Below are 25,551 nucleotides of genomic sequence, written 5' to 3'. Positions count from 1 at the left end.
TAATGTTTCTTTTTACTTTTTGATCAACTAACTGACTATAGACAACAGAAATAATATTAAAGTAAACGAGTTGGACAAGGTATATGTTCAAAAATGAACAATTTAAAAATCAGTGATACTCAGGTAAAGCAATGTGAGAAGAAATGTGTAACTATGTAATACATTTATGTTTTATATATATATATATATATATATATATACAGGGGCATAACTACAGGGAAGGAAGGGTGGGCAGCCACCCTAGGGCCTGGGGTGAGAGGGGGCCCGCGACGGTTGACCAAAAGGAACCATAAAAACATCTGTGGGCCTGAAGGCCGATGAAAAATGGCCGAAAGGTTCTTTGCACTGGGGCCCATAAGATCTAAGTTACGCCACTGTATATATACACTCACTGGCCACTTTATTAGGTACACCTGCACATCTACTTATTCATGTGATTATCTAATCAGCCAATCATGTGGCAGCAATGTAATGTAAAAAATCATGCAGATATGGGTCAGGAGCTTTAGTTAATGTTCACATCAACCATCAGAATGGGAAAAAAATTTGATCTCCTGGAATTTTCACGCACAACAGTTTCTAGAGTGTATAGAGAATGGTGCGAAAAACAAGAAACATCCAGTGCACGGCAGTTCTGCAGACAAAATGCCTTGTTGATGACAGAGGTCAACGGAGAATGGCCAGTCTAGTTCGAACTGACTGAAAGGCTACGGTAACTCAGATAACCCCTCTGTACAATTGTAGTGAGCAGAATAGCATCTCGGAATGCACAACATATCGCAACTTGAGGTAGATGGGCTACAACAGCAGAATACCACGCTGGGTTCCACTTTTGTCAGCCAAGAACAGAAAACTGAGGCTGCAGTGGGCCTAACATTTGTGTACCTCAGCAGAAATCCAGATTTGTCAGACCAGGCGATGTTTTTCCAATTGTCTACTGTCCAGTTTTGGTGAGCCTGTGCTCACTGCAGCCTCAGTTTCCTGTTCTAAGCTGACAGTAGTGGTATCTGGAGGGGTCTTCTGCTGCTATAGCCCATCCGCCTCAATGTTCGACATGTTGTACATTCAGAAATGCTTTTCTGCATAGCACTGTTGTAACGCGTGTTTAATTTGGGTAACTGTCACCTTCTTGTCAGCTTGGACAAGTCTGGACATTCTCCTCTGAACTCTGTAATTAACAAGCCGTTTTCACCCACAGAACTGCTGCTTGCTTGATGTTTTTTGCACCATTCTCTATACACTCTTGAGACTATTGTGTGTGAAAATCCCAGAAGATAAGCAGTTACAGAAATACTCAAACCAGCCCGTCTGGCACCAACAATCATGCCCCGGTCTAAATCACTGAGATAACATTTTTCCCCATTCTGATGGTTGATGTGAACATTAACTGAAGCTCCTGACGCATATCTGCATGATTTTATACATTACACTGCTGCCACACAATTGGCTGATTAGATAATCGCATGAATAAGTAGATGTACAGGTGTACCTAATGAAGTGGCTGGTGTGTATATATACAGTTGCAAGCAAAATTATTCAACCCCCCGACCAGCAATACATTCTGGTGATGTGAATTAAAACACATCAACTAAAACCTCAGTAAACAGTCAAAGTACGTTTTTAATACACATTTGAGTGATTTTGAGAACAAAGAGTCAGTTTACCCAAATTTAATAATAAAAAATAACTAATTCTCTCCACAAATGTCATGTCAAAAATATTCAACCCCCAAAGTCAATCATATGTGGGGCATCCTTTATCCTTTATAACAGCAAATAAATGTTTCAGGTAAGTGTTCTCAGGTTTCGGACACCTCTCTATTGGAATCTTTACACATTTCTCATGAGCAAAAGCTTCCAGCTCATTGACATTCTTTGGTTTCTGTGCTGCCACTGCTTCCATGAAATCCCAACAAAGATTTTCAATGGGATTTTAATGATGGACTGAAAGGGCCATTCAAGGATTTTCCACGTCCCATCCCGGAACCAGATTTTGGACAACTTGGATATATCCTTGGTGTTATTGTCTGGCTGGAAACTCCAGTGATCACGAGCTACAATTTACACACTGAAGGCATCACATTTTTGCCAAAATGGCCTGATACCTGAAAGAATCCATGGTGTCAGTCACATAGACAGGTTAGCCATGTATGACCCACTTCCATGCTTGACCGTGAGGTTGGTGTCGTTCTTGTCATCACCTTGCCTTTCTTACTCCAGATGTAGTGCTGAACCATGGGTCTAAAACTTAATTTCAGTTTAGTGTCATACGCCCATAAAACCTTCTTCCAGGACTCCACAGGTTTTTCCAAATTACTTCTTGAATATTCAGTCAACTGGAGTCAACATTTCCCTTGGTGAAGTTTAGCTTTCTTCCACATCAAAGAAGGTTGCTGTTGTACCTTATTTTAAAAATGTATGAATGGTGCTGCCAACTTTGTCTATTGGAAATTGAAGTGCCTTGGAAATGTACTTTTAGCCATGACCTTTCTTGTGTAATGAAATAATCTCCTCTATTAGATTTTGAGACAGCTTACTTTTAATTGCATTTTTTGCATACAAATACAATTTTGCTTACGACACTAAACTTACATTTTAAAAGTTAAATTAGTGCCATTGTAGAGTGATGGCTTAATGTTGTTTTTAAAAAATTACTTGTGTAGCCTTACATATTTAAGAAACAGCTACATGCAATAGGTGTTGAATAATTGTGACATGGTTGTATTAAAGAAAAATTAAAAAAAATCCTAAAACACTATGACTTTGAATATGTCACTCAACGGACATAGATGTAATCTTTAAAAATTCTTGGTCATCAAAAAAGCTTACCTTTGTTAATCCTTACTGTCTATATATATAGTTGTGATTGCAACTATATATATATATATATATATATATATATACTTTATTAGGAACACCTGTACACCTCCTTATTCATGCAATTATCTAACCAGCCACTTTCACTTTCAGAGGTGAAAGTGAAACTAAACAGGAACTTTAACTGTAAACAAGCCATAAATACACTGAAGACTCTTATTTTGAAATGGCTGTGCTCCCAGCTGCTCACACAAACAGATAAGGAATATAAAATATGCACTCTTACAATAACTTACAACATATTACAATACAAACGGTATAAAGTAAACACTGTTATATAACAGATATGAAAAGTTATTTGTTAACAGTAGATCATCAGCGATTGAATGCGTCCAGTACTCACTGATTGTGAACCACTCTGAAACCGCTGAAAATAGTGTATCATCACAAACCCACGCATGCTTGGAGAATGTGCAAAGGTGTCACAACTTCACTTTCAAGTACGCAGTGCATGATAACTACATATTTATTTAAATACATTTAGCTGTTTAACAATCACATTATGCCATATCGCGAATCCTGTCTTTCTGTCCACAAATTTAAGACAGCTAGAAATAATTAAGACTTTTTTGTTCCATTAAAGATATTTAAGACCTTTTATGACCTTAAATTTAAGACATTTTAAGACTTTTTAAGCACCCACAGGAACACTGTCATAGTACCCTTTTCAGATTTTTAAATTATAAATGAACAGCAGAAAGAGACAGATATGCCAAGAGATCTAACAGACAGTGCAAATTTGACAGCACATCTTGTTTGACTGAAAGCTGTCAGGCTAGTTTGAAAAGTTTTGCATTTTCTGATCTGTTAATTGTGTGACTAGTCTCCAAGAAAAAGAAGTGAATGAGTCGATATCAGCTGATGTCAAAAACAAAAAAAAAGCTGATGTCACCTGTCTTTTTTCCCGTCTCAGCCCATCTGTGAGCTCTGGCTCGTTCGTCTCCATAGAAATGGGAGAGTCATTGTTAATGTCAGAGTCGCTGTTGTTTCCACTGTTTCCTGGAAGTGAGGAAGACATACATGGATGAAAATGTCCTGAATGGAAAGTTCCTGCTCATAAGCTTTAAGTGGATCTAAGCGATGTGAATTACTGGAAAATGTTCCATACAGAAAATCAATATGCAGCAGACAGAAAGAAAAGAGACATCAGGACGATGGAAAACCAGAAACCAGTGAATGACACTGAGTCAAGAAATAAAGAAAAGCACTTGAGTATAAGTCATATAGAACAGTGATGATAGCATATGAATACATTTATATGCTGACTACATTACAGGAATTGTTAACCCAAAAATGAAAATTCTGTCATTTACCCTCATGTTGTTCCAAACCTGTATGACTTTCTTGCATGGAACACAAAAGGATATGTTATGCAGAATGTGTGTGCTGTTATTTTCTATACAATAACCCCTTTCCCACATACAGTCCTGGTACTTCTTGAACTTTCTAGATGAGAACTATTAAGAGGAATGGCACACTTAAAAAGACTTTTCATTCTCTTTCATTCGCACACAAAAAGGAACCCCCGTAGTGACGTCATCTAGTGTTGACCATTTTTCTTCTGACGTTGATTGCACGCACGATTCAATAGCAACAACAATAACAACACTGATAGAGGATGCCAGGATCGGAGCTACACTTCTGTTAGGACTGTTTTACACAAACTGTCTTCAGGTTACACTCTTTACACTGGCCGTGTGAGCCTTGCGTGAGGTGCTGCATCCCTGAAGCAGCAGAGAGTGGAGAGATGAGGCACTCATCCTAGTTTCACCATGTAGCACATGCTGAACTCAGCAGAAAACATGTTGAAAATCCATTACAGTAAAGGCTATTATGACTCAACATAAAATACTGTACTGAAATACTCAACCATTGACTGAAAAAATATGTCTTGAGGCAAGTTAACCTCACAGTAACAGGCACGCTATGTTTATAATAGATTTTAATACCCACTCTCAATAAACATTGTATTATTTTCCCAGGAAAAATTAAATGTAGTAATCCAGAGATCACATTATTTTCTGTATGGTCACACAGTACAAATGCGATTAAAACTCAAAGCATGTCTCCCGCTGAAGTCGCACAGCAGCTCTGGTCATCCCTCGCACACATGATATGTGAAACAGGCAATACTCTTTGGGTACTTTGTTAGTTTTATGTTATTTCTGTTAAGGGAATTGAAAATTAGCGCAATCCTCTGAGTAGGGTAGCAGCTACAAGTTTGTTTAATCATGGCGGCTGCCGACTCTTCGCAATTCTCATTGCTTTGTGCATCATTTGGTTTGATCCATCACAGGCTGCAGCACCTCCCACAAAAAGTAACTAGAAGGAGCTAAAAAAGAGGAAATCGTGCAAAAACAATGAAAAATAGTAGTTCAGAGTAAAAGTACCTAAACGGCCTTTAGTTCCTGCAGTGGATATGGACTGGGACTGTCGAGCTCCAAAAAGCATCATAAAAGTATCATAAAAGTAATCCATACTTGTGTGCTATATTCCAAGTCTTCTGAGGTCATGAAAACTTTGTGTACTGAAAATCTTCCCCTCTGCCATAGCTCATTCAAAGTGGCTGGTCTAAGCTCATTTGCGCTTCTGCATGTTCAAACTTCTGGTTACGAGACATGCGAGAACAATGCCGTTTGGTGTCACTGACGTTAAACCTGGCATGATGCATCTTCATGTGCCAAGTTTGAATATGCAGATGTGCAAAGGAGAGGCAAAACACAATAACTACACCAGCACAGAAGATGAGAAAAATGGCAATAAAAAATATATATTTATTTGTCCAGCCAAATGTAAAGAAGATTATCAAATGATCACACTCGGATGACACTAGTTTTAACTTAAAACTCAGTTTTGACCAAATGAACAGTTACTACATTTTACATTTGCAGGGTAGTATGGTGGAGGGCAGTGTTACATTTTTTACCCAGTTTTTTAGTCTTTTGAAAAAAAAAAAAAAAAAAAAGTCCTTTAAATTTATTCAATATTTTATCATGTTATATTAATTTATTTTAGTCACTCTGGCTACAATGGCATCTAATTTTATTTAACAAAATATAACATATTTTACTTGATAATAAAGTGCAGAACAAGTTTCTCGGCTCTGGGCCCAAACAAGAAATTTTGTGTTTACCTGGGACTCACAGTTTCGAAACCAGGCAATATACTGCATTTGATATATCCATTAATTTATATGCTTTTCTATTGTAATATAGACAGATTATTTTAGAAGTCATTATTATTTGTTCAAAGAACTGAAACTGAAAATAAACATTTGAACATGCACACAAACACACTCTCAAATTGTATATATAAAAAAGTATGTTCAGTTTGAGCTTGAATAAAATATAATTTAATATGATGCTTTGAGCTTCCTTATGCAGATGTATCCTTATACAACTCTAAAAACATTCACAGTGCCATAGCCACCATAGTTTGTGCCAAAATACCATAATTACTACAAGTATTATTACTACAATAACACTGTGGTAATGTGGGTGTAAAGACAGAAAGATATTGTAAGCTTCTTAAATGTTTTAAAGGTGATTACATGAATTTAAACTTTTATAGAAAACAATAATTGCAGTAGCTATGGTATGGGTAACTAGGATAAAGGTTTCCTGTACGTACTTTTGTGACTTACAGTTTCAACAGAACAGATCAATCAGTGTCATCCTTAACCCTGGGTAAACTAAGTCCTGGGTTATCTTGTTTTATGTTTCACTCTGTTCATACTTAACCCTGGGCTAATAATTAATCCCAGGTATCCATGTTCCTAGGTTTCACAATGTACATTCGTAAACCCTGGGTAAACATTCTTAGTTGCATACAGTATTTGCGATGTCAATAACGATGATTGGACGAATACAGCTCATGACGGACATGCAGCTTGTCAATGGAGCTGCTAAAACATACCACGAAAACACATGCAAAAGGAATACTGTCTCTTCATCAAGGTGATTATCGTGTTTGTCATCATTAAGGCTGCCGCACACCGGATGAGAAACGCCACGCCGCGTCGCGGCTAGGACATGGCACAGGAATCAAACATAGGGCACATCAATGCGGTTCAGGTGGCAAACAGTACACACAAAAGTTACCAAGGTTTTTCCCTTCTTCAAGAATGAACAAGGCCAGAGTAAATAATATACTGTATGTCCATTGATAATGATTTGGGTCGAATTTAATGGAAAATATGCGAGTTGCGCTTAGTGGCACAGCAAAAATTTGACCAGCCTCCGAAGCTGCTGTTTGGCACCGCCGACAGACGCCGAGCTGCTGCAGTGGTGTGCGTACATTCAAAGAAAACAATTGTTTCGAATTTAAGAACGCGCCATGTCATCCGCCAGACACGTCCGGTGTGCGATCCCCTTTAGTGAGGCATTATTGGTTGTCTGTTGCTAAACAACTTTCTGTAACATTCTAACACTACAGAGTTTCACACTAGGGCTTTTCATGCTGCGCTTTACCCCGGGTAATTGTATTTTGCAACCCTGCTTTTATCCTCAGGTAATGCAATGGTTCACACTTGTAATTTTTAAAGGAGGTTAGCACCGGGGTTATAAACCTCTGCTCTGGAACTAGTCGGTATACACTGTGAAACGTGAGATGTGGTTGTGACCCATAAGGGCTTTTCACACTTGAAAACGTTAATCCTGCGTCATTCTAAACCCTGGATAAATGGAATCCTGGGTTATCCTGTTTCTTGTTTCACACTGTTCATACTTCACACTGGGTTAATAAGTGATCCTGTGTATTCATGTTCTGATGTTTCACACTGTACATTCGTGAAACCCAGGTTAACGTTCTTATCTGCACATTTGCGGTGTCAATAAAAATTATTGGATGAATACAGCTCATGACGGACACGCAACCTGTCAGTGGAGCTGCTCTTCTGTGGACATGACGGCAACCAAATCAGCTCTGTTTGTCTTTCGTCTTCTGAAATATGCCACGAAAACACATCAACTGTCTCTTTATAACGGCAGTTATCGCGTTTGCCATCACTGTTCGACACTTTACCGGTTTCCCTCAGACGGAGAACAAAAACAGCGCATGAAAGTTTCAGCGACTGTACAAAGCGCATGAATATTAAATGAGGTAAGTAATGAGGCTTTATATGATTGGTTGTGTGTTGCTAAACAAACTTTCTGAAACATTCTAACATCCTTTCACACTGTATAGCTTTGGCACAGCAATGCGGGGTTAACTCTGCAAATCCGATGCTAACCCTACTCCGGAGCAGGGTTTCATAACCCCTGGTAAATATTGGTGCTAACTGCCTTTCAAAATTGTGAAACGTTGCTATACCCAGGGTTAAAAGTGGAGTTTAGAGTGCCGATAAACCTGGGCTCAGTGCAGTGTGAAATGCCCTATGGTTTAAAAAACGTAGCTTTAATAAACCACATTTTAATAAAATATCTAAACAATTAGAAAAATGTATAAATATTTATGAATTTAAACGTCCTGGTTACTTGCGTAAGCTCCGTTCCCTGATGGAGGGAACAAGACATTGTGAATGAAAATTGTTGAGTGGTATTTGCATTCCACTCCCTCGGACATACGGGTATAAAAGGAGCTGGTATGCAACCACTCATTCAGGTTTTGTGGTGAGGAGCCGAAACAAGGTCCCGGCCATTTCAGCGGGTAGTTCAGCATTGTGACAGGAGGGACACAACGTCTCATTCCCTCCATCAGGGAATGGAGGTTACGCAAGTAACCAGGATGTTCCCTATCTGTCACTCACTCGACGTTGTGTCGATGTAGTGACACTAGGGGTCCCTATACGAAATGCCACAACTGGCTGAACTGTGTTACGTGAACTGGCGGTGTGTGACGGGCAGACCACTGTGTGCCTCGTAGCCAGCGCACCAGGCCGACATGTAACTTCCCCCAACACTGTTATGAGTGTCGAACGGCCCTTTGGGGACAAGTCAACTACCCAAAAGAGAGAGACGGGCTAGCCCAGTCGTGGCCTCGTATCCCCTTTTTTCCTCTCCCCAAAAAAAGGGAATTAACCGACTGGGGCCACCAGGTCTAGTTGGGGGGGTGTTCCTCCCAAGGGGAAGACACCGCGGAGACCACAACCCACCCGGGGGGGGGGGGATATATAAGTGGAAATACGTCACATGGTCTTGCCGAGCTTTGTCGGAAGTATGCCATGTGGAGAAGTCCCATAGTAGGTCCTATCCTACGGGAGAGGAGTTACTACAAGCATGGTGACTGGGGCAGAGGGGCCTCTGCCCAAGGAAGACGCAGTTTACCAACAGGGAAGCGAATTAGTGGAAGATATACATCGCGTGGAGTTACCTACAGGGAACCACCACATGCGGAGCACCTACCCCAGTACAGGGCTTAGTTAACACGTGTACTGAGCCGGCAATGAGTTTCTCTGCAAACTCGTCTGCCACAGGGCTTGGAGGAAATCAACCAGGGAACACAGTTTGTGAACACTACTGGGAGTCAACGGTGCACGTCTTCAGCTCAGGGGAGGTGAAAGGCACTATGCGCAAGCGATACACCCAGCCAGCTGTCCTGGACTTACCTGCTTGTGTGTGCCACTACATGGGACGAAACTGGTTCCACCCGGAGATTGTAGAACCTCGCAAAGTGTTGGGTGTTGCCCAGTCCGCTGCTCTGCAAATGTCGGTTAGAGAGGCACCCCTGGTCAAGGCTCAGGAGGCCGCTACACCTCTGGTAGAATGGGCCCGGCGTGATGGCCACGTGATGTGTCCCGCGGCACCATGCCCATCTTGGGACTTGAGTCTGAAGCCAGTGCAAAAGCGTTCTCATATGCATCAACCCGAGCGGAGTGGCCACTGCTGAGGATGCCATATGCCCCAGGAGCCTCTGAAAGAGTTTCAGTGGAACTGCTGTTTTCCGTTTGAACACCTTCAAACAGGTCAGCACCGACTGTGTGCACTCATTCATGAGGCGCGCCATCAATGAGACTGAGTCCAACTCCAAACTGAGAAAAGAGATGCTCTGAACCGGGAGGAGCTTGTTCTTTTCCCAGTTGACCCGAAGCCCTAGTCGGCTGAGGTGCGAGAGCACCAAGTCCCTGTGTGCACACAACACATCCTAAGAGTGAGCTAGGATTAGCCAATCGTTGAGATTGTTGAGGATGCGAATGCCCACTTCCCTTAATGGGGCAAGGGCTGCCTCTGCGACCTTTGTGAAGACACGAGGGGACAAGGACAGGCCAAAAGGGAGGAAGGTTCTGTGTCGAGGTAGAATCGAGACATGGAAGTATGCATCCTTCAGGTCCCGAGGTGCCACGCCACGTTGTGGCCGTGCTGAGTTCAGGGACTTCGAAGTACTTACCTGGCTCCTTGTGACCACCCCTGGAACAGCCTGGGATGGGGGAGGAAAAGGCCTGTCCTCGTGACCCGTGGTGACAGTCACATCGGGGCGGATTTATGCCACAGCTGGGTGCGCAGGGGCGGTGAGGCCGCCACTGGTGCGCCAAACCTGCAAGGACGAAAAGGTGGACGGTGGTCGTAATGACGGCTGTGCACACCAGGTATGTGACCCAGGGAACGAGGAAACCATAGCCACTTGGGCTTGCAGCGAAATTAAATGAAAAGGCAACAAAAGATTCTCCTCAAAACAAAAGAGTGGTCTGCTTACCAGCTCCAAGGTAGGTTTCGTCGTCCCTGGGTCGCCCGTCTCAGGGGCGCTTCAAAGTATTCTGTGGGTTCTTGGCAGCCGGCCGTGAGACGGGTGGCATCTGCTTCCTGCGGTGGGCCGGGCCGAAGGGGCGGGCTGTGGCGGAGCCGGTGCAGTCACCGCAGGGGGACGCCCTTGGCAACGAGCAGGCAGGGTGCGGGATCTTGAGCCGCACGGGGCAGGATGTGCCGGATAGCCTCCGACTGCTGCTTCGCCGTCGAGAACTGCTGGGCAACGGTGCTCAACGGTGTCACTGAATAGGCCAACCTGGGAAATGGGGGCAGCAAGGAACCGTGCTTTGTCGGCCTCACCCATCTCGACCAGGTTGAGCCAAATGTGGTGCTCTTGGACCACTAAGGTGGACATTGCCCGCCCAAGAGACCGCGCCGTGACCTTCGTCGCCCGGAGAGTGAGGTCGGTCTCTGAGCGCAGCTCCTGCATCAAATCTGGGGCGGAACTACTCTTGTGCAGTTCCTTTAGTGCCTTGGCTTGGTGGACTTGCAGGAGAGCCATGGCGTGCAGGGCGGAGGCGGCTTGTCCAGCAGCACTGTAGGCTTTGGCCGTCAGGGACAATGTAAACCTACAGGCCTTGGATGGGAGCTTTGGGTGTCCGCGCCAGGTAGCGGTACTCTGTGGGCATAGGTGCACCGCGAGCGCTTTATCCACCGGGGGAATTGCCGAATAGCCCCTGGCCGCCCCACCATCAAGGGTAGTGAGGGCAGGAGAGCTGAAAGATCGGGACCGGGCAGTAAAAGGTGCCTCCCACGATCTTGTCAGCTCCTCATGCACTTCCGGGAAGAAAGGGACTGGAGCAGGGCGTGGCTGCTTTGAGCGGCGCCGCGAGCCCAGGAACCAATCATCGAGCTGTGAGGGTTCAGGGGAGAGCGGAGGGTTCCACTCTAGCCCGACACTCGCGGCTGATCGGGAAAGCATGTCCATCATTTCCGCATCAGCCTGTGACTGGGCAACTGTACCCGAGAGGGGTAGCCCAGCTGAGGTGTCCGACTGGACGAACAAGAGGTCGAACTCGCTGTGAGACGAGCCAGCGGACTCATCCGGAAGCCCGATCGGGGCAGACGAGCGTGCTGGGGAATGGGAGGTCCGTGGTTGGATACCCGGCGGAGGTGGTCCCATTGGGGTCCCCAAATCGCCCCCAGTGCTAACCACGCTGGCCTCATACCCGTAGGTAGAAGGACCGAGGGCAAGCCGCGTAAGTTCCTTACGAAAGCAAGCCACGACCGCAACGTTGCTGTGGTCATGTTCTCGCAGTGAGTACATGGTCCATTCACGAACGCTGTCTCTGCATGGGTCGCGCCCAGACACGAAAGACAGCGATCGTGACCGTCAGAAGTTGAGAGGTAACGACCGCAACCAGGAATAACAAACAAACGGAAAGGCATCTTTAAAAAGATGCATCTTTAAAAAGACGTTTTGTGTGTGCTGCTCTTTTAGAGAAATATACTCTTTTAGAAAAATATACTCTCTTATTTCTGCCGAAGTGCCCAGGGGCGTTCTCTGCAGTGCACCAGTGCAGAGGAGGGAGAAGCCGCTGAAATGCGCTGTCAGATCCAGCAGAAGTGAATGAACAGTCAGCTCAGTAAACATCGACCGTTCGGCTCCGAAGAGAAAATCTGAATGAGTGGTTGCATACCAGCTCCTTTTATACCCGTATGTCCGGGGAAGTGGTATGCAAATACCACTCGCCAATTTTCATTGGCTTTTCATCAAAGACCAGAGGTGTCTCGGGCTCCCAAGAGTGACCCTTAGTGTCACTACATCAACACAACTTCGAGTGAGTGACAGATAGGGAACACATATCAAACATATAAAAGACACGTACAAAATACAACTGTCCTAAAAAACCTGAGCTCCTAACAGCAAAATGAATATACTGAATTATTAGCTACTTTATTTTTTAGAAGTTACTGTATTCTGAATTCTTCATGCTTTAGAGACATTTTCTAGCCAGTTTAGGATATTGCATTGCGTGTAGCAAGTTTTTATGGAAACATTCTGACTAGCATAACTACAGTTCAAGTTCACCTGTTCATTCTCATCATTGTCTGTACAGATGTTAGTTGTAATAATTACATATATGTTGTGGATATAGTGGTTAATCTCATGTATAAATAGGATATGTCTGAGTGAGGTAATTAACCCGTTTGTAAAGCGATTCATTTTGCTTGTGTTCTTCTGCCCTGTTCACGCAGTTTAGGCTGGGAAATCCCCAACATTCTGGATTACTGGATTATATTTATAGATATTTCTTCTTCTAAAAACAGATGTTTCTTTAGATGTTTCTCTTTTCTGTTTGTATCTTGCATTTTTACACAGAGCATGTATTTGTCCAAAATTCCATTATCTTCAGCAAGCTGACTAACACATTACAGTGTTAAAATAAGACTTCCCCAAGAAATATGCTAGAATGAACAAGGTGTCCTCAACAAAACACATAAATATGACATAGTCGTGAGTTGAAATTGCAACTTTAAGAGTGGGGAAATATGATAATTATGATGCCAGCATTACTCCACGATTGATTGGAACAGGGTACAACCACACTACAGAGAAGAATAGAGTAAAACTAATAGCTCTAGCATTACTGTTCATCACTGAAAGTTGTATTTTTAAAAAGCTAAAATGTGACCAAAATGACGAAAAACTAATAATAAAATTCAATTTTAATATATTTTAATATATTATAATTAACAGTATTAGCTGAGATAGAACTTCTTATGTTAGCAAAATGGACATTATAATGGAAACATACCCAAATGAATAGAAATTGGAATCAAATCGAGATCTTGTGAATCGGAATCGAATCAGGAAACTTGTATCAATACCCAGCCCTAATGATGGTTTTATTGTGCTTTTTGTCATTACTGTCTCTTGGCAGCCCCAGTCCCCATTCACTTTCATGTATGGACAAGAGCAGTGTTAACATTCTGTTGAACTTCTATTGTTTTTCACCAAAGACAGAAGTCATAAGGGGTTGGAACAACATGAGGTTAAGTTAATGATGACAACAACAAAATATTCTCCCTGAACTGACCCTTTTAATCTTGTAAGAGTTCTTACCTGAATAGTCTGGTGTGAGCCAAACATCTGTTATTCTGTACACAACATGAGTGTTTTCCTCCTGCGTTTGGCAGAATGAAGTTTTGTTACAAATGGAACATGCAATGCTCTGAACACATGCATTGAACCATGAATCCTTCATGAATATTACATGCAGAATGCTTCAGTTAACTTTAATCGCATAACAGGCTCTTCTAGTAAGATTTCACAACTCCATGTACAAATAAACTTTAAAGTGAGAATGTTTGTAACATATATGTGTGACATACTGTATAAGCAATTTGTCTTTTTTGCGAGATTGCAGTGTATGAATGTAGTTAAATGTCTTGTTTTACTCATTCCAAAATGTACTGCATGGAAAGACAAGTACTTTTTGGAAATCAATGTGCATTTAGCATCCAATATACAGTAGCTGTAATACAGAATTAAAGGTGCTGTAAGCGATTTTATTTGTTCTTGTGAATTTCCACAAGCTGAGACATTGGATTAGCCACACCTCCTCTTTTCAAAGACAAGCACTCCAAAGATACCAAATGAGCTTTATTGAGACTGAAATCGAGCAAAAAAAAAAAAAGGTTGTCAAAAACAACAGTAGTAAAATAGCGCCCTCAGCTGACTCTGTAATGAACATCATATGCAAAGCTCTAAACTATTTAATGCACAAGAATGTAACTAATGATATTGCTGTGCTGTAAAAAAATAAAATAAAAAAATAATCAAATGACCTACAACCTATCACTTGACTAGGAAAATCTAAATGTGGTGATCTTTGTTGTGTCCTGTTGTTGTTGCAGAGAGAGCACTTGATGCAGTTCTAGTAGCTACTACCCATGCAAGACCATTACACAACTATCTATTATTCATCTTCCATCTACTCAGACAGAGAGAGACACTTACTTGCGGCTTTGAATACTTTATGAAAATGACCCATTTAAAAGAAGTAGTGAGGGAGGAGTGGAGATCGAGAGAGTGAAGGAGAGATAGATAACAAATACAGATGAAGAAAACAGGTACGCCGTATAGTGAAATGACGGTTAAGAGTGTGTGATTTGAAAAGATGGATGCAAAACACAGAGTAACAGTAAACACACACAAATACACATATACTGATGTATCTGTAATAAAAAATAAGAAATTACTTTCAAATGTCTAGTTATATATATATATATATACACTGTTGGCCATAGGTAGAGTGTGGAGTACATGTGGCTGTAAGGGAGTGCTAGGGGGTAAAACAAATTATATTTACCTAATTTCATATTATTACTGTTTTACTCTGCTTTCCAAAGACCAGAAATCATGAGAATATTAACAAATATTTTTTTTATATTCACAGCCATAGTTTCTCCTCACCAACAAGTGTGTTTAAATGCACACCAATATGCTGATAACTAGTGGTCGACCGAAATGTTTTTTTTAATGGCCAATGCCGACATCCAGAGAGCAGGTTGGCCGATAGGCCGGTACAATGCCAATATATCACACAATTTAATATAGTATAACATAAACATAAAATTACTAGAAAATAAATAAACACTTATTTTAGCACTATATTTACTCAATTTTACACAAAATTGTAATTTAGTAAAACAAATTGTTAAGATAAAAAATTATCTTAAAAAAAAATTGGAATTGGACTCTGGATTTCCGAAAGTTTTGTGAGGTTTGTTTATTATATCTGTTTAAATGAGAGATCCACATATTTGCAGATGGTTTATAATATTAGTTTAATTGATATTTGCCTTTTTATCATTAGACAAGACAGTTAAAAGGTACAGGGAACTGTTGAGGAGAGAGAGGGAGAGTGAAACACGAAAGCACTTTAACTTTATGAGCTCATGCGTGTCTATGGCGTGTCTGATATGCGGACCATTTAAATGAGACTGTGTTGCACACCGGTCTATTATTGTAGTAACACGATGGCACGTAAAAACAAACTGTGATTGGTCGGTTACATGTGTCAGATGCTAAACATGCAAGCAGGCGATTCTCAGTGCCTTCGCGGCCCTAAAAAACATATCGGCCAAATAGGAAAATGTATCTGCCGATGCGGATAATTACAAAATTCAGAATACCTGCCAATTTATTGGCCTCCGCAATATATCAGTTGACCACTACTGATAACTATAAAAACATCTATTAATTAAAGAAAACCAAAAATATTTAAAAAAAATGTTTCTAATGTCTCTAATAACTTAGTTCCCTGAAAGGAAGGAACGAGACGCTGCATCAGTAGCTGACACTGTGGGAGCTCTTCCTAGGGCCGGCGACCTTGAAACCCTATACCCTCACAGCAATTTGATTGGCTGGTGATGCTTGGTGCTCCGTCCTATGCATGTGTCATTGCGTGTATAAGCCAGAGCCCAGCACCACACCATCAGGATTTTCTGACTGAAGGAAGGAGAACACATCTCTCGGTCCCTTAACAGCAAAAAATCAGTAGTGCGGCACAGCTACACAGTGTTTAGTTTCCTTCTTTCAGGGAACCAAGGTTACATCAGTAAGTGAGACATTCCCTTTCAAGTCGGTCGCTGCATTAATAGCTGACACTGTGGGAGTCATATACCATAATGGCATGTTACTGATAGGGCAATGCCCACTAGCTGGACGGTCAAGCACCTGGCCAACGGCTTTGGTACATTGACACTAGCCAACAGGGTAGTGAAACATTGCTCACATGCTCTCATTCACACCAGTGGAAATAGAGAGACCGTTGTTTTTTTACTTTACACCCAATACAATGACACTAACCAACTGGTTAGTGAACACTGAACAGTCAACCCTCTTTTTCAGTGAAAATCTGGAAAGAAAGGGAAGATACATGCAGGTTATAAAAACTGGCAAAGGAGAAGCCCAACCTGCAGCCAAACATATATCTTTTAGTGACAGACCCAGCACTTTGGGCTCATAATCCCCTCTAAGCTTGAGAATGGCTTTTGAAAGGCCCAGTCTGAACTCTAAACAAGAGTTGCTGACCGAAAAGGCCTGAAGGTCCCCAGTATGTTTGACTGATGACAAAGAGAGTGGCAGCACAGTCTTCAAAGGGAGTATGCGTAAGCTTACCACCTCTAGTGGCTCAAACGGGGAACCCATAAGCATGTTCAGCGTCAGCGCTAATTCTCAGACAGGGATGGTAGCGAGCCAAAGGGTCTTAGTCATCTCGCACCATGCATACATCTGCTGACCAAAGGATGTTTGCCTAAAGACAAGCCCTCAGAGGTAATGCGTTTTTGCTATGGCAGCGACTTATACTTTGAACAGGGGGAGTGAGTCCTACATCCAACCGCTCTTGCAGAAAGCAGAGTTTTGTCTGCACAGGGCAATGAATTGGGTCCTCACTTCAGGAGGAACACCTCATGTGTGATCTTTTAAGGCATACAGCCATCTCGTGGACTGAATACGTTAACAGGTCCGGTGCGCCGACATGACTACCGAGTCGAGTTTCATTCCTAGGAGGGAAACTTGATAACTGGGGACCATTTGACCCATTGTCCATTTGACCCTGAGGCCCAACTGCCCAAAATGCTTGAGCAACAGATTCCTGTGCTTGCATGTCTGTGCCTCTGATTGACTCATGTATTCAGATAGAAGACAAAGGCAGGCCTAACACAGTCGTAAAACCTAACTCAGGCCCACATACCAAGTCATAAATCTTACTGATAAAAACCGCACCAAAATCAAACAAAGGGTGTCCAAAACAGACTACAAATCTCATGAAGCCTTGCTCACTAAAGGATCGAACTCTCAGCTCCTATTGGATGAGGCACACAACAGAATGCACCTCAACCATGACATCATCAGGAGTAGAAATACCTCTGAAATGCTTCCGGGATTTTCTTCCAGCAACTTTGCCTGCCGTGCGTAGACACAGCTCATCGCTACTCTCAGGTGTAGCCTCGTGGCACAAGGAAGTAACGTCTGACTTGAAACTGTGGCCATACAATCTCTATCTCGCTGGACGAGTTGAGATTAGTCTGTGTTCCACCGAACACTCTAACGGATCCGAAGGAGACCGCCGAGCAATCTGCATCTTCATCCGTTTGCCTGCAGAAGTGAAGAGATAAAAGATTTCTCTTCCATCTTCAATCAAGTCAATATCGCTGATTTCTCTGCCAGCCTGCCGAGAATCAGCAGCCGTACCATCCGCCGACAGAGTGAGGAAACGGCCTCCCGTCATCACCCGAGCCTCGAGGAACCGAGTCTGAGTGAAAGGATGGATGAACACACATTCTAGCTGTGTCCTCATGCGATTCAAGTAAGAGGTTTACGTCTGGGCAGAGATAGAATATTATAGTGTGTTATTCTTGTGTATCAAGGTTATTGCTTGTACAGCTTACGGACCACGTGTCCGCTCATTGCGATTAATACTCAAGGTATTAATTATCACGAATGAGATTTGCTGTGTTGTAGTCCAACCACATTGGACTGTTGTGCATTTCTGCCATCGCGGGTGAGACCGGCACACTGAGTTTATCCATTAAAGAATCAAAGACCGCGGGGCGGTTTACGAGCCCTCCACCGTGACTCTGAGTGATAAACTAACAGCTGCTTTCTCTCCCACGATCATGAAATCGGCTTTGGGGCCGCCACTTTATTCTCTCTCTCTCTCGTACTAACCACACACACACATGCGCGACCCCTCACAAACATTCTTGCACACATTTTTGGCTAGTAGATAGCTTCGTGATAAAGCTCAGCTTTGTCCCTAAGCTATCGTACATGCGGTAAACTGGTAGACACCATTGACTGGTTTCTCTCCGCCCACATTCGCGGCCATATTCTCTGCATACTCTCCATGAGAGTCACGTCCGCCATTTTGTGCGTGTCCCTCCTTACACACACACAAACACACACACACACACCCTCATGTGTTATAGGATTATTTTGGTTTCCATATCTAATCATATCACTGTTTAGTTTGTAGTTGTAAGTCGGAAGTTTATTGACTGCATTGTATTAATTATTAATTGGTATTACTGCATAAATAAACTTTGTTATATTTCAAAGAGAAGTGTTTTGGTTTGTTTTGCATACACCTTTGTCACATGCTGACGGGATGTCAGTGCTCGGATTCAAACCTTCATTCATTGTTTTTTTTCCCGAAAATCGATATTCTTCGGATGTCGATTTTCCTAAGAAAACAATCTAATATTGAGACTGTTATACTATCTGGTTATTAGTCCCTGATTCCAGGGTGGTGCCCCAGCATTATTAATCCTTATTAATATTCTATTGATTTTTGATAATTGATAATTATTTTAGATGATTGTTGAATTTGAAGGATCAATAAGCTAGTGTTAATTTTAATTAATGTTTCATCGATGTTAATGATTAGTGATTCTCTTTGATAATTGTTGATTTAAAGGATTAAAAAAACTGACATTGATTCTCATCAATGTTCTATTGATTTTAATAATTAATAATTATCTTTGATAATTATTAATAATTGCTAATAACCAAACCCGCTCCTAAACGTAGTGCACTACATTTACTGGAGCCCATATGAGGTTTTAATGAGTTAGATTCAATTAATTAATTTAAATATTAATTAATAACTAAATAAATAATTATTAATTATTTCTGATAGTAACACTGATCTAAACAACCAGTAAAGCCCTACACTAGCAGCAACCCATCATCAAAGTTATTCAAAACACGTAGGGCACACAGCTTCAGCATTGCGAGCATTGCATCAAAACATTTCGTGAATGTGCGAGGAGCCAGGGACAACCCAAAGGTAGGACCTTGAACTGGAATGTAGTACTGACGAAAGCGAATCTCAAGAATGGCCTGTGTCGAGTGACAGTCTGCACATGAAAGTATGTTTCTTTTAGGTCAATTGATACAAATCAGTCCAGAGGGCAGACATAAGGCAGGATCTGTCTCTAAGTCAGCAACTTAGTTTTAGTCTCTAAAACAGAGACTTCCTGAGTGTCAGATTCATGGGTCTCAATTCCAGTATGGGTCGCAACCTACCGCTCTATTTGGTGATCAGAAAAGCTATAAAAGCCTTTCTGTTCTTTGCCATGTTGTACACTCTCTATCGCATCTTTAGAATTGTTGCATAGAATTTGTGTAGTACGCAGCGGTATGGTGGAGGAAAGAACACCATTGAAGCGAGGGGGCCACCTCACGAACTGAAGCACATATCCTCTCTAGACTGTGTTCAGCACCCAGCTTGTGATCCCTGGAAGACCACGTCACATTCCCAAATAGCATGTGTGAGGACACAGGGCTGGTCTGAGACCATTGCGGTTTGAGCACCGCCCACCCTCTGGAAATGTTGCGTGGACACGGAGAAGTGTTCTGCCCCTTCCATGTGTATAGAACCCTGCTTCGTAGGTGTCAAACAATCAGGAACCCTTGTCCCACCCAGAAGGAATTTTACTGCTGGGACGAGTTCCAGGAAGCGCCACCTTCCACTTGGGTCCAGGCTGCTGAGGTTGCTTTCTCACTGGTGCCTCTGACACCCCTTTACAGGAAGGAACTTGGTTAGCACTGGCAGTGCTCTGTTTGGCTGGATGATCCCCCGAGAGAGAGCGTGAGCAAACCGGCTGGGCTACAGAGCTACTCCGCTTCAACAGGATGTGTCTTTAGGCCAGTAATTGCTTCTTAGCCAAATAAAACCTCTCTGTGAAAGCATCAACAGTGAACAGGCCCTGCTAACACACCAGGGCATCAAGCAAGACAGGCTTTTACTTGGCGCTCAGATCTGACAAATTGAGCCTTATATGGCGCTCAATGCACAGCAAGCTACCAATAGATCTGCCGATGGCCTGAGCAGTGATCTTGGTAGCCTGGAGCGCCAAATCTGTGGAATGATGCAGCTCTTGTAAGGACTTGGGGTTGGACTGTTCTCATCCATGTCCTTTAGCAGATCCACCTGGTAGTTCTCTTAAGCTCAACTTGATCCAGAGTTGTGAAGGCCACTGCACCGGAGACATGAGTTCTCGATGAGTACGGTGAGTGCCATGTCTTTCCCAGTTGCAGCTCAGGAAAGAATAGCCCCAGACAATGTAATACTCGATTACAGCGGCTCGGTAAGAACCGTTCATCCAGTCGAGAGGGTTCGGCCACCAAATGTGATAGAGCCATGGCATCAATCACAAAAAATCTTAACGGTGCTCAAAACAGTCTTCATTTTCCTTATGCAAAATATAATTTCTAATTTGTCTCTTATTTTGGGGTGAAATATGAGGTCACATGTTCTTGGCAGGTCTTAATATGATAATGCAGAGCTGTTAATAGTACATTTTAATCTGCTCTGTCTCGTGTGTTTCTCACTCTATCTCTCTCACATTTCTCCTCCTGCTCATCACCTCCATCCCACATACAGCCGTCAGCTAATTCACCTGTCAATCACTGTAACTTATTCGTCACATATATTTCTGTCAGTAATATTCTGCTCTGCGTCTCGTTTAACAGGATTGTGTATCTGTTGATTTTTCCACACGGCAGACAGACAGACAGATTGAGTGACAGATCATGAGACAATTAGAGATGAATATTTTAGATGCATACTAACTTTCACCAGAACTCACCTTCGAGTGGCTGTTGTGCTCCGGCTCGATGCCATATGAGAAATTTCCATCAAAGAACATCCCTCTGTAGACACAACAACATCTCAATGTAGTCTTCAAACATGCAGAATTCCAATGAATGAATGAATGAACGTTACATTTCTATAGTGCTTTTCTGACACTACACTCAAAGCGCTTTACACAGTGAGATGTATGATTTTAAAGTATATTTATAAAATATTATTAATTATTTAGTCAAAGAAAAAAACTTTGGCTCAGTTGTCTGTCTCATTTGATCCAAACAGAAGAATATTTCATACAAAAAAATAAGAAATGTAGTATTTCCTTAAAGTAGAGTGGTGTAGAGTGGTGGTACAATGGTACAATGATGGTATTAAATAGTAATAACATAGTACTTGACATATATCATGGGATCAAATGTTTAACCTATTCATTCAGAATTGTATAAAACATGGTACTCCAAGGTACTTAAAAAAATCATGGTATATGTCAGATAAAACATGATTTCATCATGGTACATCTAAAATAACCATGATATAACCATGATACTGTAAATGTAAAAAAAAAAAAAAAAAACAGTATTATACTATCAAACATGGTATCATGTTACATGTTCAAAATCCATGTTATTACCATGGTACATTTCCAAAGATACATGGTAATACTTGCGTGAATACAGCCATGGTAAAAGAGTAAAACTTGTGTGTATGTGTGTGTGTGTTTGTGTGTGAAAGAGAGAGAGAGCGAGAGAGAGATGTCTAATGTTATCTTGGACAGCATGATTTGTGCAGATAAAGAGTTGTTCCTCACTGAAGGCCATGACAGGTGGAAATTGCCGCCCATGACCTCTGAACTCCTCTCACATGACCATGATAGTAACAGTGCTCTCCACCCTGAGCATAAAAACAATCATTAATACTTGAGTTAAAATTAAAACATCACAATTACTCACAAAAACCTCATGAACACTCATAAAACATTATTAATACTTGTGAAACACAAAAAGAAAATGTTAAGCAATATGTTAGTGTCACTCACTTTCATGGCATCTTTTTGCCGTACAGTAAGAGTGAGTGGTGACTTAGGCTAACATTCTGCCTAACATCTCCTTTTGTGTTCCACTGAAGAAAGAAATTCATACAGGTTCAGAACAACATATGGGCGAGTAAATGATGATAGAATGTTCAGATTTGGCTGAACTATCTCTTTAATACTAATAAAAAAACATCTCACATACAACACAATCTGAAAATCTCAAAATTTCAAAGTGAAATGATTGTATAATTAACAATTCTTGAATATGACAGTTAACATGGCAACATTCTTTCATTAATATTCATCAACCACTCTTCCAACGTCTGTAACACATGATGGTAAGAGATTGCTTTGGGTCAGATATCAGATTATGCATAACTTGCTCCACAATGCTAAGGTGTTCTGGGTGGTTGCCGGAACATTGCTATTCAGTTGCTAAGGTGTTCTGAGTGGTTTTTAGCGGGTTGCTATGGAGAAGCTACAGTGTTCTAAAGTGGTTGCAAGGGCATTGCTATGCGGTTGCTAAGGTGTTCTGAGTGGTATTTAATTAGCAACCTTTATTTAATCAGGATAAAACTTACTGATTTAAAATTTTACAAGAGTGACCTTGCCGAGAAGGCAGCAAGGAACACAATGACAAGGTAACATGTAACAGACAAACAAACAAACCAAAATAAAAAAAAAAAAAGAGCACCTAAATGTTACATAAATCAAGCAGAGGATAAAACAAAAGCATAAGCATCTGCAGTCAAATATCACCGAGACAATTTCCAACTTGTCTATACTCAAGGTAATTTATAAGTGCCATAAATTCAGCCAATGGAGGAAGCAAAGGTAGCTTTTCCTGTAAGTTGTTCCATGTTGTTAGGGCATTAACTTAAAACCATTTTTACCCATTTCCCATCTAATATGGAAAACAGTAAGTTCAAAATTTTTGTTGTTAATTTTTTGTACTACAATATTAGATGATATGTAAATGCATGTAAAGGTCACAAATTGATTTATAAATTGAAACAGCTACCAATGTGAGTGCCTTAGTATGTCCAGAGGCGGCTCAGCTTTGGCATATATAGAGTGCAGTGATGCGTTTGATAACCACAACCAGTAATTAAATGTAATTTGCTATGAAAAAGAGTGTCGAGACTTTTAAAATATTTCCCTGGGGCATGCATGTACTGTACAATAAATTACAATTGTCATGTATGGGTAGAAAAGTTGAGACACTAGGTACTTTCTGGCACTAACAGAAAAGGACGATTTATTTCTGAAATACAAATCAAAATTTATTTTGAGTTTAAAAACAATGTAATCGATATGAGACTTGAATGACAACTGGTTGATATCTGGTACAATGCCAAGATACTGTATTTTAAGCTGCAGTATCTGCTAGATATTGATAAGAGACATAAAAGTTGACATCAAAGACTTCAAAAACCTGGCAAAGGTATAAGAGGAAGCCCAGCCTGCAGCTAGACAAATGTCCTCTAAGGACACACTCTTCACCTAAGCCGTAGTACAGGTGCGGAAGACCTGACAACCGTTGCACAGGGCTTACAGGCCTGTGATGGATGTGTCCGTCGTGACAACTTTGTGTCTGGCCACTCGGCCGAGCACAACGGCCTTCTCATAGAATGTGGGTGTTCTCCTCATAGCTAGAGCAACTTACAATGGTGTGTTAGTTGACCATGTCGCCACATGTGATGAGAGACTCTCAATGTTGTTGACCAAACATTGGAGAGGCCTCATATTTAATAAACCCAGAAGGGTTACAGCAGCCGTGGCAGCTGTCAAACCCAAAACCACCTGAAACTGTCACAGCTGTAGGGCTACCCCCAGCTTGAACTCGTCAAGTACCGGAGTACAGACTAAGTGCGTTCATTGGTCAGATGCTCCAAAATGGCCAACGAGTCAAGTTTCATTACAAGAAGGAAACTTGCCGACTGGGCACCAACACACTTTTTGCCCAATTTACTTTGAGGCCCAAATTGTCCAGATCCCAGTGCTTGCCCGCTTGTTCCTTGGGTTGTGCTAAAAGCAACCAATTGTCAAGGTAGTTCAATACATGGACAGCACTTCGCCTCATTGGAGCATTTGCCACATCGACACATTTCATAAATGTGAGGGGAGCCAGGAACAAGCCGAAGGGCATTAATTTGAACTGATATGCATTCCCCTCAAAGGCGAATCTCAAGAATGGCCTGCGACAAGGGGCTACCTGAACATGAAAGAACGTGGGGAAGCGAAAGGGCCACTTCATCTGGCTTGGCCTGAATAAAGCACTGTGTATGCCTTAAATCCCCCTGTTGCGTAATAGCAGTGTTCTGACACATCACCAACAACAGTAAAACAGGCACTGAAAGTGACCATCTCAAAGGCCACTTGTCCCATTTTCCTCCTGGCTAGGGGAAATCACGAGAAGTGTCACACCTTAGCGGGTATAGCAGAGCGCACCGCAAATCACCATGGGCGCACTGAATAGGGTGAAGCTGCTAGAGATGGAGAAGAGGAGAGACGCAAGGCTCAAGCCTGAGACAAATCATCCTCAAATTCTCTGTGCTCCATATCCTGTCCTCATTAGATATAGGGAAGAGAGAGGACTGGCATCAGCTTTCAAAGAAAGCAAGCTTTATGATAAGACCGTTCACTTCATGAACTAATGCACATTTTTTACGCATTTGGACCCACTCAAGTGTCAAGCATTGGACCCACTTAGGACCCCTCCCCCTGTTGCTCATGTTCCGCTGCCCTGCAACAGAGATGATACTGACATGACAGTCCAAGACAGTCTTCAAGCACATGTTTACAGAAACCAACAATTAACCTCCTTTCGGATGAGATGTTAAACTGAGGTCCTGACTCTCTGTGGTCATTAAAAATTCCAGGGCACTTCTCGTAGAAAGTAGGGGTATAACCCCGGTGTCCTGGCCAGATTTCCCCTGTTGGCCCCTATCTATCATGGCCTCCTATTAATCTCCATCCCTGAATTGGCTACATCTCTCTACTCTCCTCTCCACCAATAGCTAGTGTGTGGTAGGCATTTTGGCGCACTATGGCTGCCTTCGCATCATCCAGGTGGATGCTGCACACTGGTAGTGGTTGAGGAGATTCCCCCTATAATATGTAAAGTGCTTTGAGTGCCTAGAAAAGCGCTATATAAATGTAAGGAATTTTTATTATAATTATGCACTGGATAAAAAGCATCTACAAAATGTATGCAAATAAAATTACTTTCTCCAGAGGGGCATCTTAGCCCAGAAGGGCAAAGGGGCAATAGCTTGGGCCACTGTTGCCACACCCCTGTGCACGCCCCTGCTCGCAATAAACATAATCTCAGCGAGCGCTGTGTCAGCGTG

At 42.0% G+C, this 25,551-nt stretch overlaps 1 protein-coding gene across 3 annotated transcripts in view; it reads right to left on the bottom strand.

The window, feature by feature from the left end:
• Window positions 1–25,551, bottom strand: part of adam11 (ADAM metallopeptidase domain 11) — a 162,959-nt gene that overhangs the window by 120,896 nt on the left and 16,512 nt on the right. For all 3 annotated transcript variants that reach the window (XM_051666956.1, XM_051666957.1, XM_051666954.1), the window contains exons 5-8: window positions 21,974–22,056; window positions 21,164–21,227; window positions 13,623–13,683; window positions 3,769–3,875 (exon numbers count right to left, since the gene is read on the bottom strand). In XM_051666956.1, coding sequence (XP_051522916.1) covers window positions 3,769–3,875; window positions 13,623–13,683; window positions 21,164–21,227; window positions 21,974–22,056 — 315 coding nt within the window. The remainder of the gene's footprint in view (window positions 1–3,768; window positions 3,876–13,622; window positions 13,684–21,163; window positions 21,228–21,973; window positions 22,057–25,551) is intronic.

This window comes from Myxocyprinus asiaticus, chromosome 32 (genome assembly GCF_019703515.2).
Source record: "Myxocyprinus asiaticus isolate MX2 ecotype Aquarium Trade chromosome 32, UBuf_Myxa_2, whole genome shotgun sequence".
NCBI lineage: Eukaryota > Metazoa > Chordata > Actinopteri > Cypriniformes > Catostomidae > Myxocyprinus > Myxocyprinus asiaticus.
The sequence above is the reverse complement of the archived record's forward strand: the minus strand, read 5'-3'. Positions and strand labels throughout refer to the sequence as shown.